General features: G+C 45.5%; 1 protein-coding gene across 4 annotated transcripts in view; it reads left to right on the plus strand.

Moving 5' to 3' along the window:
* The window catches only part of LOC144176019 (multidrug resistance protein mrp-7-like), a 367,249-nt gene that overhangs the window by 222,750 nt on the left and 127,779 nt on the right, over nucleotides 1-16,720 (plus strand). For all 4 annotated transcript variants that reach the window (XM_077705122.1, XM_077705124.1, XM_077705123.1 and 1 more), the window contains 2 exons: nucleotides 3,177-3,344; nucleotides 15,304-15,485. In XM_077705122.1, coding sequence (XP_077561248.1) covers nucleotides 3,177-3,344; nucleotides 15,304-15,485 — 350 coding nt within the window. The remainder of the gene's footprint in view (nucleotides 1-3,176; nucleotides 3,345-15,303; nucleotides 15,486-16,720) is intronic.

The raw sequence follows: 16,720 nt of genomic DNA on the forward strand, positions 1-16,720 counted from the left end.
CAGTGGCTACCTTAACCCTGTAATGCCCAAACAATGAAAAAAATAGATAAAAATTTAAAGCTTTAATACATTGTAGTTTGTGACTCAAACAATAACCAAACGCAAAGAAAAATGTTTTCCTTTCAGACCTTTAAAATTACATAATGCATTATAAGCGCATAAACACTAAGTATATATATATATACCTACGTATATAATTTAGGAATATAATGTAGCATATACCCATTTACACGAAGGTATATGTGTACCTGCATATCACGTTGGTATAAAATGTATCACATACCCGATAAAAACTTGTATCATACACCCATTGACAATAGGTGTAGACCCCCCGGGCGCTCTTACGATGCAGGAATTAATCTTTCAAACTGTACCGGACTCTATTCCCCGAGTTACCGGGCTAGAGTGTGTTTGTAAAACGCTTAGGAGGTATCAGAAATGATACAATACAGTGGGAAATTCCCAGCGGTCGAAAGGCCCAGGTGCGGGCAAAAAAATCCTAAAGGTGGCGCATCTTAGGCTTCTGAATGTCTCGATTTCAAGCGCAAACGTGGTCACGACCACATTTACTAAATAATACAGCTCTGAGCAAAGCAGAGGCCACAAAAAACACGCATTAAAGATTTTCCTTTCTTTTTTTTTCTTAAAATCCTCGTCTCTATTGTCCCTAACACTGACGTAAATTTCTGACGCTGACTGACACAGCTCTATTACGCAGCTGGGACTGAAGACTACGGCGCCCAGGCCAATGTTACTTTTTCTTTGTTCCGGTTCGATTATTTCTAAATTTAGCGGCCCTGCGCAAATACCCCTTCTCTCCCTTTTTCTCTCTCCGCCTCTCCCAGGCACGACTCAAGGCGCGCATGCGAGGAACCATACGCCATGGCGATAACCGTCACCGCTGCCGCCGCTGCTGTAAGGCAAGGCGAACGCGCGCGCCTCACGTTGTGGGATATTTCTCGCGCGTGCGCTTTCTCGCAAATTACGGTACGGAAAAAGAGATGCCAAGAACACGAGGGTGAATCGCCACAAGAATTCTTTCTTGCATAGTAGTAGCGAATGGTGAGAAACTTGTTCGCATGCCGTGAAACTTAGCTGAAGAAGAGGACTTCGGTCGTGCGTGCGCCTTGCTTGAGAACGGCTCCACCTATATTGTATTGTGCATGAGTGTTTCTTACCGCACGTCGCGTTCGAAAACGTAGCGCAAATAAATGTTCAATAATGCATGTTGTAGGGCTAGCTGATTCATCGTGCGTATACGTAAAAATGTTCAAATGTGATTTGAGCTGGCGCCTCTAGTGCTCAGGCGGCGCACACTGGCCTGGCCTACCTACATGAGCTGCGCGCCGGTCGGGCCCAGCGGAGGTGGCTCAGAATCAAGGGTTCCAAAAGGGCGAGAACATTACCTCTTCCGCTATCTGCTGCGCCTCCTCGCGTAGTTTTCATGACAAGTATAACGCTTCCGACGTCAAGATGGCGGCGGCGACGCTATGGCAATTACGACGCACAAGGGTTTCCCCAGGCACACCAGGAGAGGATATGACGATAGTACCGGAATTAGCCAGGACACTGCGTTGAAGGCTGAGGCGCCGCTGCCATTTCCGGTTCCCTAAATGCTGCAGCCAATCAGCGTTCCCTGTTTTGGGAAAAGCGTGGGCGCACGTTTCGGTGGTTCCGGGGAGCGGCACTCCTGCATGGCGTATCTTTGGACGAACGAATGTCGATCGTGACATGCGACGAATGTCGATCGTCGCCATCCGTCGCACCAGATTAGCGGAGTTTGAGATACAGGGCGTCGTTTACAAGCTATGAATACCGTTAAAAAACGAGGAGGCTGAAACGCGGCTACCCGTGCGGCCGCGGCAGTATCAGAATGCACGGTCGACAACGAGTCCACTGCGCGGTGTGTGCACGATACGGCATATATCGCAGGAGCTAAAAATTTTCTATTAGGAAAAATCAGTGTATAAATTCGTGCAAGGGTGCGATAGTGTGGTGAAACATTAAACTGGGGATCCTCGTCAGCGCGGCTTCGTAGCGCTGACTAAACAACTGCGGCGATGCTAAGCCTTTTCTGCGCGATCAGGCATCGGAGGGACCTGTTTGCCGCGACAGCGCCGCATGCGAAGACGCTGACGGGCCGCTGGTCATCGGTCAAAATCTTCAATTGCTGTCGTTAGCCCTGGAATTTAATTGTCTCATTTGTATGCCCACACTTTGCAAAATGTGATTTGAGAAATATTAGAGGAGTACTGACACCAAAATTTTATGTTCCTTTTTTATTGATTTCATCAATGCCTAACGGTCTGCCGAACCCGGAACAGCACTTTAAATATTTGAGCACGCGGTAATTAGTAACACCGAATGGCGTGAAAATCGTCCGTTTTGGTTTCGCGCGCTCCCAGCCCGGAGGGAGTGTGTGACAGAATCACGGAATGACCTGACCATTTTGTGCGGACGCCAAAACACTGCGAAGGATGGGGGAGGTGTTGTTTCGACCGCCCCGCCGCAAGAGCTGAGCGGATGAGCTGCCTGAAGGCGTTAGGCCTAGCATTGCGGTGGAAGTGTGATGACCGCTTTGAATAAAACACCTGATGACGGCTTCTGTTGTGATTCTGGGCTTTATTAGCGGTTCTTTCCCGCGTGTGGAGCTTTATTTTTGGAAAGAGTGGCTTTCTGGGCAGCGGTTATGCCTGTTGCTCTGGCTACTTGTATCACTTCATGAACGCGCCCGCGTCCAATCAGCGCTCGCCCGAAAGCCCGCGTGAAGTGACGTAATGAGTTTCTGACGAGCGTTGGGGGCAGGCGGCTATGTCACTTCTTTTTCCTCTCACGCAGTGATGTCACACTGATGTCCATTTGCTGCGCACCACTCCGCGTGCTGTTCCGTCGGCGCGATACATTAAATCAAATTGAAGTATGCTCCACATATCGCAAGCCGCTCATATTTCAGCTAGGGTATTCTGTTGAGTAAAGGAAGCGAACTGTTAACACCAAACATTAGTGTCAGTACCCCTTTAAAAATTGCATGACTAAAAGAAAGACACAAAGCCACAAATATTATCCTTCGGGAAAATCATACATAATTTAGAGCTTCGCTGCTGTGTTTGTGCAAAGCCTTCCCATCTACATATACTTCTTTTCTTTTCCCTTGCTTGACTCATTTTGTTTCACAGGGTGGCAACCTGAGCGGAGGCCAGAAGCAGCGCATATCACTGGCGCGCGCAGCCTTCAGCAACAGCGACATATACCTTCTGGACGACCCTCTGAGCGCTGTTGACGCAGCCGTTGGCAACAGCATATTCGACTCTCTACTCGGAAAGTCGGGCCTTCTTAGAAACAAGGTACCTGAATAGATGTTGGTCACCCTAGAAAGCGCATAACGGCGACCCCAAGTAAACCGCTCAATAGCAAAATGCTGTTTGAAACCAGCACGTTGGCACTCGTGTGCTACCGGCACGAATTGAACATGGTGCTGCAGCTAAGCGAACAGTTCGGCCAGAACGACATCAGGATGCACTTTGGAAAGTGGCACAGTTGGCGCTATATTTATACAAGGTTTATTTTGAACAGGCGTATGGAACAACTGGAAAAACAGCCGAGCCAGCAACAGCAGGGTGTAGAGAAAAAGAAAGACAAAACCCCTAAAACCCTAATATAAAAACAAAACGAACATATACCGACACCCAGTCCATGCTTCTGCATGATAAATCATGCACCCTTGTGCTTGAAGCAGAAATCGAATATTCTCAGGCATCACCGGCGGAGAGAAACAGGATGATCCTTTTTGTCATGGTAGAAACCGTCAGTAGCCGTGTACACTTTCCCTACCCGTGAACCTGGAAAACTCGGAGGGGTGTGGACCTGTTATGCGGATGCGACGAGGAGGTAAAATAAATTGTTTATTTTAAATAGGCACTCAGATCGCCGGAGTACTTTTCTGGTTGCGACGCCACACGTTGTAGGACTCAGAGCAAGCATTTATATTTATTATTTATATATAATTTATGTCATATATATACCCATTCAAAATGCCTAATGGGGGTCTATTGAAAAATGTATGGTGAGCTATGGCCACCTATGGGTCTCTATGGTCACCCATAAAAAGGCATAAATTAGGCTATAGCCAGCCATTGAAGTTTTTATAGATCTTGCACTAAAGACTGTAAACCAGAAATTCTCTTGAGACGATTATACAACATCCTATTGTGTTTAGTCTATAGAGTCACAGCTATTCAGGTTACTGTAGCCAGCTAAAGAAACGTGTATGGCTTTACTTCTATAGACCAGCCACGACAAAACTCTTTTGGCTGGCTAGAGACCATTCTTTAGCTTTAAGTCTACAGACTTGAAACCATTCAGCTGTCTTTCGCCAGCTATTGGAAGAAATATGTCCTCAAGCTAAAGCGAGACAGCCACAAAAGCTCTTTTGGCTGGCTATTGGCTGTTCTTTAGCTCTAACTCTACAGACTTGAAACCATTCAGCTGTCTTATGCCAGCTGTTGAAAAGAGTTCGTCCTAAAGCTATAGAGAGAAAGTCATAAAAGCTCATTCGGCTGGCTATAGGCCGTTGTTTCGCTCTAAGTCTACAGACTTGAAACCATTCAGCTGTCTTTTGGCAGCTATTTAAAAAAGAGTTCGTCCTAAAGCTATAGAGAAAAGGCCATAAAAGCTCATTTAGCTGGCTATGGGCCGTTGTTTAACTCTAAGTCTCTTGGAACCATACGGCTGTCTTCTGCCAGCTATTGGGGAGAATTAGCTCTAAAGCTAAATAGAGGCAGCCATAAAAGCTTCTGCGGCTGGGTAAGTACAATATATAACTGTAAACCTTTAGACGTGTGATAATTAAGCAACATTTCGCCGGCATTAAGAAAGCGTTTGGCGCAGAACTTACAAGTCTGCATCCATAAAGGCTTCTTCAGCTAACTACATAGTAACATAGGGCTCCAAGTCTCCAGTCGCTAATCGAAAAGTGTTAGCCTATAAAGGTATAATTCGAGCAACCATTAAATCCTATTCTGCTGGTTTCAATATGACTTATGACGCGAAATTCATATACTAAAGATTTACCTAGCTACATCTACAACACAGATTGGATCTAAAAGGGAAGACTGGGCGAGTTGGTACTTCTCGGTAGCGCTGTTAATATGAACAGATTGGATGACGATGATAAGGTTGATCGGCCGGTTATATGAGCGTATTTCTTCAATAAGGTTAGGTACTTATTAAACCAACAATACGGGAAAAGTACAATTAAAGGAAGCTACTGATTAACGCTCAAATTCAGGTTGAAACTTTGGATACTGCACGTCGGCAAAGCTTCTAAAGGAACGTTGATCGAAAGAGGTATAATTTCGGAGAATTCTTCCTCTGCGGCCCTTCGCTGCTGCGGTCAAGTGAAAAAGCGGGCTTCTCTGAAAACGGCCCTCACAACATGGAAGCAGATTGGAAAAAACTTCCGCGGCCCATGGTACGCTCTCTGAGGAATATGGTGGAAGCTGCAAACAACCGCATTCTTTCTCCCTCCGAGCCCACTTTCAGATTAGTCACTGAGAAAGAGGGAGAGCGATCCACGCCGTACCGAAGGAGCCGCGGTGAGGAAATTCTGGGAAGCGATGAAAAGGTAGAGGGGCACCCCTGCTTCCTGTTTTATTTTCTGTTCTTTGTTTGGCATACTGGTTTTGGCGATGGGTACCGAAGGACACGGCCGTGCAGACCGCGCTGTATTAGTATTCCTGCGCGCAGCAAAACTAGTGACAGACAATTTTCCCTGAGTACTGAGAACAGATACAACTTTTTCGGATGAAGAAAACAAAACGTTAAGCGATCTAGTAGTTACCAAAAAAAAGTAATTACGAGCGAATAAGTTAGAAAAATATCGAAAGATCGGCACGTATCTCCGCACTATTTGCTATCGCGATGGACCTGCTCATACCTGGATACAATCAGTCAGCCACATCTCGTCTCCATGTTCATGTGCGCGGGCATGGCACGTGTTACCCGATGCTGAGAATTTACGACTCGACGGCAATGTGCTCGTGTAGATGGTGAGACGCCAAGCAAATGTGTCGCTTTTCGATGTCGTAAATTTCGGTGTTAACAGTGACAGTGTTACGATTATTTCAACATCAACTTCAAGTCATGCGAAAATGGATACCTGCGATACTGTGACAGGAATTTCATCGTACGCAAAACTTCTGGGTGAGTGATCTTACGAACTGAAGAGACCCTATAGTGCGAGAAATGCAGGACTTTTTTTAGTGTTCACGAATATTTTTCTAAACTATCCTACACCACATGGGCATGCAACGTACACAGAAGTGCAGCTTTGGTCGCGGTGATGTGACAAAACTAATTTTTTTTCGCGAACTGAGAAAACTTACAAGGTGCTAATTAGGTGAACTTGGAAAAACGTTTTTTTATCATTGCAATGTGTACGACCGCCTTCATTGTTTTATTGAGAGTGCATTTCCATTTTAGCAACACTGTACTTGCAGCTGTGTGCGTTGAGTACTGAGAGTAATGAATGACTTCTGAGTGATCTCTTTTCTGTGGACTACCCAGCACCTGTAGGTATTTGTGCCTCGGCGGGCGTTCGCGGGTAATGTGCCGCGTAGTGTGGCTGTCGAGCGAGTCACTTAAGCGTGAGCCAAAGTGTTGGAATGCGTCTGCTGTGTTTTTTGATCGGCGTATGTGAACAACTGTTTACTGGTGGTGATGTAGCGTAGATAGTAGCCTTTATGTAATGAATGGAATGAATAAACACCTTGGTTTCGCTTTTCTTGAATGCCTGTGTTTAAGCCTTCTGTGAATGAAAACTGGCGAAGTATTTGCAATCGCAACCTTGCACTCCCCCTGTATCGCTGAAGTGTTCACGGAGCATATATAACAGAATGCAGCTAGGCACACAACCTAAGTGCCACAGGAGAAGATCTAGAGATCTGCAAGGCTGTATGCCGGCATGGCAGCATGCTAATAATTTATCAGCGGCTGCTGTTGTTGCTGTGTTTCAAGTAGTGGTGATTCTCTTCTGGCTGCAGCCCATGCAAAAATATTGTATGGTCGGCTTTTGAAAAACCTTCTAATGGTTGTCTTTAGCTATTTCGCCCAATTATCTTGAGAAATTTCTATGGCTGTCTTTAGCCATTCCTATCGACATTCCTATGGGTGCCTTTAGATTCTTCTATTGCCATAGCGATATCGAAAGAAGAGCTAAAGACAGCCATAGAACCGGCTATAGAAGAAGCTAAGACACCCATAGGGATTTCAATTAAAAATAGCTAAATACAACCATAGAACCGGCTATTGAAGAAGCTAAAGACACCCATAGGAATGTCGATACGAATATTTATAGACAGCCATATAACCGGCTATAGAAGAAGCTAAAGACACTCATAGGAATGTCGATAAGAATAGCTAAAGACAGCCGTAGAGCCGGTTATAGAAGAAGCTAAGGACACCCATAGGAATGTCAATACAAATAGCTAAAGACAACCATATAACCGGCTTTAGAAGAAGCTAAAGACAGCCATAGGAATGTCGATAAGAATAGCTAAAGACAACCATATAACTGCCTATAGAAGAAACTAAAGACACCCATAGGAATGTCGATAAGAATAGCTAGACAGCCGTAGAACCGGTTATAGAAGCTAAAGACACCCATAGGAATGTCGATATGAATAGCTAAAGATAGCCGTAGAACCGGTTATAGAAGAAGCTAGAGACACCCATAGGAATGGCGATACGAATAGCTAAAGACAACCATATAACCGGCTATAGAAGAAGCTAAAGACACCCAGAGGAATGTCAATAAGAATAGTTAAAGATAGCCGTAGAACCAGTTATAGAAGACGCTAAAGACACCCATAAGAATCTCGATAAGAATAGCTAAAGATAGCCGTGGAACCGGTTACAGAAGAAGCTAAAGACACGCATTGGAATGGCGATACGAACAGCTAAAGACAACCATATAAGCGGTCATAGAAGAAGCTAAAGCCACCCATTGGAATGTCGATAAGAATAGCTAGGGACAGCCGTAAAACCGGTTATAGAAGAAGCTAAAGACACCCATAGGAATGTCGATAAGAATAGCTAAAGACAGCCGGAGAACCGGTTATAGAAGAAGCTAAAGACACCCATAGGAATGTCGATAAGAATAGCTCAAGACAGCCGTAGAAACAGTTATAGAAGAAGCTAAAGTCACCCATAAGAATGTCGATAAGAATAGCTAAAGACAGCCGTAGAAGCGGTTATAGAAGATAAAGACACCCATATGAATTGTGATACGAATAGCTAAAGACAACCATATGACCGGCTATTGAAGAAGTTAAAGCAACCATATAACCGGTTATAGAAGAAGCTAAAGACACCCATAGGAATGTCGATAACAATAGCTAAAGACAGCCGTAGAACCGGTTATAGAAGAAGTTAAAAACACACATAGGAGCGGCGATACGAATTGCTAAAGACAGCCATAGAAAAGTCTAAAGATTATTGGGCCAAATAGCTAAACACGACCATAAAAATTATTTTCTATAGCAGGTCATACAACATTTTTGTATGTGTGTAATATAATATAACATTACACAACAAGGAATCCAAAAGTTCTACCTAGCATTGGTTCGAAAAATCAAATCACCCGCAAAATAGTACATATAATTTTCTAAGAAAATACGCAGAATAGTGCAGCCCCCATCTTTTTATAATTTATCGCAAACCCTTCAGGCTACCGTACAAAATTAAATTGCACAAGTAGTTCCATCCCATAACTCAAGTGTCATGTGACACAGAAAAACCTTGTAACTGTAGCTTCTTGTACTCACCAGCAAATCATTTAGGTTTCTTAAAAGGCCTATTGAAACCGTTCTAACCCGCAGCCTGTGAGCGTCCGCTTCTGTGGTTTGACGGCGTCGCTGGCCTCCTAACCGAGAGATCGGAGGAGACACCGAAGACCGAAAGAAAACGCAGGAGGAAAGTGTGACGAAAGTTTGAGACGGAGGGCAGTATGACGAGAGTGACGCGAGAAGCTCCCCGGTGGCGGGGTGGGGGTGGTGGTGATTTTTCAAGAAAGAAGGGAAGAGAAAAGAGCTGGGGATATTGTTGAACTCAGTCGGGGAGTTCACCCTCATACAACCCAGGCCAGGGAAGGGAAGGGGGGTTTCCAAGGATAGGAAGAGAGAACGAAAAAGGATGGATGAGAGTGGGGCACAGTTCCCCGGCGGCGACGCGCTACGAGGTAACCGAGAGGACGATGATGCCACCGAATAAGAGCCCGCAGGAAAGTGGAGTGTGAAGCTATGGTGAAAGTGGGAGGGGAAGGGCAGTATTCCGAGACTGTGCCACAGAAGCCAAGGTCATTTGCGCGGAACCACGAACATTGTGCGAACCACGGGACATTTGCGTGGAAGGTACAAACACAATTTAGAACAACATGCTCGGCGGCAGCGGCGACCCGGTGCGAGATATCGACAGTGTAGCGCACGCCGTCGTGCGTTCGCTACTCACGCGATCACATCCTCGGATGCAGCAGCTATGCGCCGTGGCCGAGAAGACTGCAGTTCACGGTGCGCACAAATTTCGCATTAGTCCCATTAGACAATATAGTAATCTTCAGCCATTTTTTCTTGCCTTTTATTTCCGAATTTACTTCGTTTGTCAAAGCCACCCCCCTTATCCCATGTACCTCGTGATCGGACTCTAAGCATTATTTACTGCGGCCGAACTGCTACGCTTTAAAGAAGCTTATCAAGTACTTACGGCTAATTGTATCGCGCATGTGAAAGCTATTACTACCTCAGAGCATTTTGAACAGATGCCTCAGCAAATAGATGAGCGGGTGCTCGCACTCGCAAATATGTTCTGGTGTTACCGATTTGTAACAATGGCTGTACCTAGGAAAAATAAGCTGTATTTACGTACACATTTATCGACACCCCATCAGAAGAAATATGTTAACGCGAAAACTAATAAATAACCTTTTCATCATGGATCACTAGGGGCACAAAGATCATAAACACAGCTGCCGGTGCAGCGGCTTCTCCCGAACTACGTTTAAAAGGTACTAATGAATATCCCCCCCATGGAGCAAATTGCTGGATTACTTGATGTTAATAACACCAATGAATGAATATAAAAACGCACAATGGTTCCCACACACAAAACTTGATTTCATAAAATTGTAGAATTGCAGATGTATAAAATTAGAGATAACGTATTCACAAAAAAACGTGTACCGAAGTTAATTTGGACACCAACCTATTCTCAACCTCCGGCTTACATATACGGACCCGAAATATGTGTTTGAGCTGTTTGGTTAATATTGTAAAATCAGCGTAAGTTAGTACGTCCCATCTTAACAGTTCACCACAACAAGATACCAAGAAGTAGTTTAGAGTGTCATATTGATGAGCTAATTAGATGAAAATGAGATAATAATGAGATATTTTAAGAGTAATGAGATAATGGGATAATAATGGGATATTTCACCAAGCATGAGATATTGCGATAACAATTTCCCCACAGGCGAAGTGCGAATAAAATCTATAGAATACCGCCATCACATAAATATTGTCATTGTCTGTATTGGCTCAAATAACTGAAAGATAATGCAAGAAGTTATCACGTGAACTGCTGTGCTGGAAAGAACAAAGATAGAAGATTCTTTTACACATCAGCTCTACATCTAGTTTTCAATCATGACCTTAACGTATAAAGCAACGTAGTTATTAGGTTTTGATTTATTATCGAATATTTTATGGCGAATGCATGATTTCTCATCTTGAGTTCACTTTTGGGGTTTCTAATATTGGCTGCTGAAATATATGAATTTTTTTCAGCCAGCAGAGTCGAGTCATTTCAACACCAAGTTCACGGGGACCGCGAAAAACTTCCAATTAACCGAACTTCTAATTAGTAAGAAAGCACAGTCACAGCATTGGCATTAGCCACCAATAAGTTTCCGTTCTTGATGTTGTTCAGAATCTCGACTTTCTTTGAAAATTCAAGCGTACGACACCATTTTTTCTGATAGTTAAGACCTATCGCTAAATTGGAAGCCGGAAGCATCCACCACGCAAACTGCTCACGCGTAGCTGTGCGCAACACAGAAGGTTGAGAACCTGAAAAGACAGAGAGGCGTATAGTAAGTAGGCTGTCGTGAGTCTGAGCTGACCTCCCGCTTTAGTTGCAGTTACGATGGTGCCGACGATATAGCGCACACCATGGCGGTGTCATGGCGCTTAAACATTTTGAATTTTGTCGTGAGATCACGGTCACCCTGATGCTTTTAAATGCAGAGCATTTCAGTAACTCACGATGTCACCCGCGTTGGCGTCCGTAGTCCGCACGCTCACTGCGCATGCGCGTCGAGTCGAGGCCAAAGCGAACACTCTCTCACGAGGGGCATTGGATTGGATTCGAACACTCTCTCGCGAGGGGCATTGGATTGGCTTGGATTGGATTGTCTTGGCTTGGCTTGGCTTGGCTTGGATTGGATTTGGATTGGATTGGATTGGATTAAAGTGGATTGTGTTGGATTGTGTTGCGTCATAGCCGCGGCACGTTGCGTCATAGCCACGGCAGACGCGCTTGGGCCGGCGCATGTGCAGTACTCTCTCTTCCGCGGTTTCCTCTCCTTCGGGCACGCTGCGCATATAACCGGTGTGCCGTTCTCCGGCCAAGCAACATCCGCGGTTGGCTCAAACACCTAGAGTCCACGCCGCTTTACAAGTACGCCAACGTCGTCTACTGGGACCGGCTTACGCAGTCCCCTCAACGTATATAAGCGGCGGAGCGCGCGTTCGGAATTCAGTCAAGGGCGTCTTTGCTTGGCTTTCGTTTGACGTGACGCTTTGCTTGACTCGAGTAGATGCGACGCATTTACTCGAGTTCCCCCCGTGGGAAGATGCGGGCGGCTTTTTTATTCAAAATAACCTGCAATTAACTGATATATGGGGTTTTATTGTCGATTTATCGAGCGAATTCTTCCGCTCAATTAATGTAAAATTGGCGGGACCGGAAAATCACTTCATCTATATCAAAAATTCCAATTAGGCGACTTTGAAATATCGAGAGTACACTTTAATACGCGCATTGTTGAATAAAATTATTGCGCTAAAAAGGGACACGGACGAAGTGAGGACAGACACACACGGCGCAATCATTTTATTCAACAATGGAGTACCAACGTGCCTAGGATGCTACACTAATTACTACGCGCAGTTTTGCTTATTCTTTCCTGTGTTACCGCTGCCTTTCTAACTTAACGCTGATTTTTAACTTCCCGCCCGCGGATTTCAAACGAAAAGTTAGTTTTAGTGGCCTTCAACACTTGGTGCATCGGTTAAATTTTGTTTCTGTTCAAAATAGATGAACTCTTATCCTTCGTTGCTATTTGATGCTCTCTATCCTGTTTATGCATTATATAATTTACAGGTTACAGTCGACTGGTGACACGTTCTCTACTCTTGACGCGAGGAGAAAAGTTGCAGATATCATGGGCCTTTAGATCAAGGAGTACGACACTATGGCATTACTTCGACTTTAAGAGAGCGTCTTGAGAGGTAGTGTCGGCATTTAACATTTTTATTTTCCCAGAACTCATTCTCAGCAAGTGTATTAAGACTAACCGTTACGGTCTACAATCATCAAGACGTAAGAAACACGGTAGCCATTTCATTAGGCCTGTGCGGTGTGAAAGGTTGCGGCGGTGGAGGGTCGCTCAGTTTGGCGGAGCTGTCGGCGGCCTCAGTCTTTCGAACAGCTTAAGTTTTGTTCCGGCGTCGTGTCCAGACTGAGCATTTGGTTATTCTGGTGAGAAAGATATAGAAAGCGAACCTTATCTGATGAGAAATAGCCAGAGACTCCGAAGAGGAGGGACAAAGATATTAGAAAGCGCAAGGTTGGAACCGAAGTCTGCGGCTTCAAAGGCGGCAGATCATGTTGCTGACGAGCCTAACGAGCACAGGTGACAGGACGGCTGGCACCCACAGAAAAGTTTTAAAACTTAATTTAATAAGGTTATCGCCCTAAACAAATTACACCATCTTTCCGTGGTGAACTATAAGGACGATGGGAAGCATAATGCGGATTCCGTGCAGGTTTCATTGTGTTGCCGTTATGTTCTTTCATTTATCGGAGCCCGAAGGGAATGTAGTGTGAACCCCCATGTAGAGACAGATGTAGAGCAATGTAGAGAAATGTAGAGACAGCGAAGAGACGGACACCCGCGTTGCCTGATCGAACACCTCCTGGTTCTCGTCTTTCGTTATTGCGTACTCGCGGTCCTAACCCACTGCCTGCTCTCTTCGTCCTCTTCTCTGGTTGAGCTGCAAGGCGCGTGGCGCTTCCCGCCACAGCTTTCCCACGGGAAATTCAACATCTCCTCTAAAGTTTTCAGTTCGTCGTTTCCGTTGACGTTCAGCTTCGCGTGCCTTCGTTGTATCAGTACCTTCTTGACGTAGTTTGAATGAGTGAAGGTCTGAAGGCGCGTTCGTAGCACATGCTCTCGTCTCGGTTTGTAGCGCAGTGGGAAGAGCGCCACGTACCTCCTGTTGCGGCCAGAGAGTCGTGGGATCGAAACCGGGCGCCGCCTAACTATTTCTTTTATTTATAGTGGACTGCGCTGACGTCAGGCCAAACGCTGACGGGGCTGAAGAGACGCGCATGCGCAGTAGAGTGCGGACGAACGACAACAAGGGAGGGAGGGACACAGCCCCGAACATAAGATGCTTCGCATCTACTAACTTCATATTTCGCTTAAACAGCCATGAGGATTGCGCGGAATAACGACACGAAGAGGAAACAACAGGACGAGCGCAACTAACAACTAATTTATTCAAGGGCTTACGTCCCCAAATATAAGACAATTTGGCTCATGCGCCGAACAAACATGTGCGAAGCACCAAGAATAAACATGTTCATTGTCAACCCTACCGAAGAGAATTTAACAATTCAGACTCACTTTTATACAAAGCCAAAGATGTGTCACTCACGCAATTGTGCGGATTCTTTATCAAGAAGGCTTCCATTATCTCCCGCGGGACATCGCTGCTGCCCCGGCCAAGAATCTTAATCCCATTCAGTCGCGGCCTGCACCCACTTTGTTCGCAATTTATGCAATTCTCCGTCAAGTTAGTTCTAGCATCCATATCTCCCAAAGTGCGCTCATGCTCCCCTGCACGATCGTTCACGCAGCGCCCAGTTTGGGCAATATAGGCCTTTCCACATGTCAGTGGAATTTCGTAAACGACACCTTTCGTGCACTTCACAAAGGGCTCGGAATGTTTTTTCGCACAACCGCTCCTTTTGGTTTTCTCTTTTGCAGTCAGAGAACAAAGCTGTCCCAGCTTCTCTGCAAGGGAGAAAGCGAAAAGGAGCGGTTGTGCGAAAAAACATTCCAAGCCCTTTGTGAAGTCCGCGAAAGGCGTCGTTTACGAAATTCCACTGACATGTGGAAAGGCCTATATTGCCCAAACTGGGCGTTGCGTGAACGATCGGGCTGGGGAGCATGAGCGCACTTTGGGAGATATGGATGCTAGAACTAACTTGACGGAGAATTGCATAAATTGCGAAAATGTGGGTGCAGGCCGCGACTGAATGAGATTAAGATTCTTGGCCGGGGCAGCGGCGATGTCGCGCGGGAGATAATGGAAGCCTTTTTGATAAATAATGCGCACAATTGCGTGAGTGACACATCTTTGGCTTTGTATAAAAGCGAGTCTGAATTGTTAAATTCTTGTCTGTAGGGTTGACAATGAATATGTTTATTCTTGGCGCTTCGCACAGGTTTGTTCGGCGCATGCGCCAAATTGTCTTATATTTGGGAGCGTAAGCCCTTGAATAAATTAGTTGTTAGGTGCGCTCGTCCTGTTCTCTTCTCTTCGTGTCGTCGTTCCGCGCAATCCTCATGGCTGTTCAAGTACCAGACCAACTAGCCCGTCAACAAATGTTGCTGAACTTGATATTTCGCTTCGAGTTGAACTTGAGCCCGGATGTGCACATGGGGCTCGAACTGCGTTTCCACTGCACAAAAATGAGTGCTCTAAAATTAGCCAGCGCGGTGCAGCGTGCGAGGTGAACGTGACGGCACGTGAGCTGAACAAGTGCACGCCGACGAGCGCTGTGACGGGAGGGAAGCTACCGCGTGAATGGCGGTCAGTCTGCATGTCGGGGTAATCCGCGTCAGAAGACGAAGTATCGGAAAGGAAGAAAGGAACGAAAACGCAATGCAGCTGCGTAGAAGTACACCATACTTGCTAGGCTTTTGCCTTTGAGGTTGCAGAGGAATTCTCTTTCTCTTTTCAGACTCGCATAATGGTGTGCAACCAGGGAGCCTACCTGCACCACATGGACAAAATAGTGTTGGTGCACGACGGACGTGTACGCGAATACGACTGCGTCGACGATCTCCTCGCGGATCCCGACTCCCCTGAAACACTGCGAGAAGCAACCCGAAACGAGGGAGCCATTTCGCCCAAGGAAAAAGGGTGAGCTCATGTTCTAGCTCCAAACGCATCACCAAACCATGGAACGGAAGGGCTGGAACCACCACTTCATTTTAAGTAATGATCTCTGCCACTCCGAACTGCCTGGTTAGGAGCTCATTGAAGTGTTGTATGAGTTACGGTCATTTCCACTTCGCTAATCTCTAAAGAGAGTGAAAATTTGCGAGGGAAGATGACACATCAACGGAAACGAACAGAAAAATTGAAACTTAGTTCCACCCAGTGTGATGTCTGCTGAAACAGCGCAGCTGTGGGTTGTCTTTACGAAGGTTTCCGCCGGCTTCGGCTTCTGCTTTTCTAGTCGTCCAAGCGGCTAATTTTCGTATATTTTGTTTCTAGATAGTTCTGGTAAAACAAAACTTACAGCCGCCTTCTGTAACCATCATCATCACCACCAGCCCGTAACCATACCCCGCCGTAGATGGCCACTTATTGACAGCCGACAGTACTTCTGTAACCATGAACTAAGTCTGAGAAGTAAATAAACCTTGACATAATGGCAGAGTCGTCTTTGCGGCTAATTGACGCGTAACTTATTTCGGGATACTTTGCTGACACTCTAGTTAGAGCCGTTTTCTGTAACTCTACTCCTTTCCTAGATGCACATGTTTCATTGCGAAACAGACAATGTGGGAAAGCCAGATTGCACAGACGAAGCTTACATTGATCTTCTTACAGCAAACTTAATTCCTTATTCTTTAATCAGTGAGTGCCCTGCTTTGCCAAAAAAGGCGTTACATCGGGGGGGAGGGGGGGGGGGGGGCTACAGACTGGAATAAAACAATTCTTCGTTCATACAGCACACTTGCTTGTCTTTCGGCCGGTTCCAATATCTGATGGTCATTACAAAAAAGGAATTGTAAAGTCTGGTTGTTCTTGCACGGCACTCGTTCACTTTTTGTCGGTGGTCATTACGCCTAGATATGTAACTGGGTTCACTGAAATAGTTATGACGGTCAATTACAGTCTGCTCATGAAAGACAGAAAAGAAAAACTTCAAACGCAGTTTTTTTCCTGCGCAAAGAAATCAATTTCCAAACCAATTCAGCTTTCATAGCAGTACAGATGTCTCTCAGCTTTTACCGCCCTAAAACAAACCGCGCAGACACTGGAAGCCAGCTCGTGAAAGAACTCTGCAAGCTGCGCCGTACAAGAAAAACCTTTGCGAAAGCCGCGCTGCTCATTTATCAATACATTATTACCGGTAAGATGGGTCA

This window comes from Haemaphysalis longicornis, unplaced genomic scaffold, assembly GCF_048455015.1.
Source record: "Haemaphysalis longicornis isolate Haplotype H1 unplaced genomic scaffold, Haemaphysalis longicornis Haplotype H1 scaffold_3, whole genome shotgun sequence".
NCBI lineage: Eukaryota > Metazoa > Arthropoda > Arachnida > Ixodida > Ixodidae > Haemaphysalis > Haemaphysalis longicornis.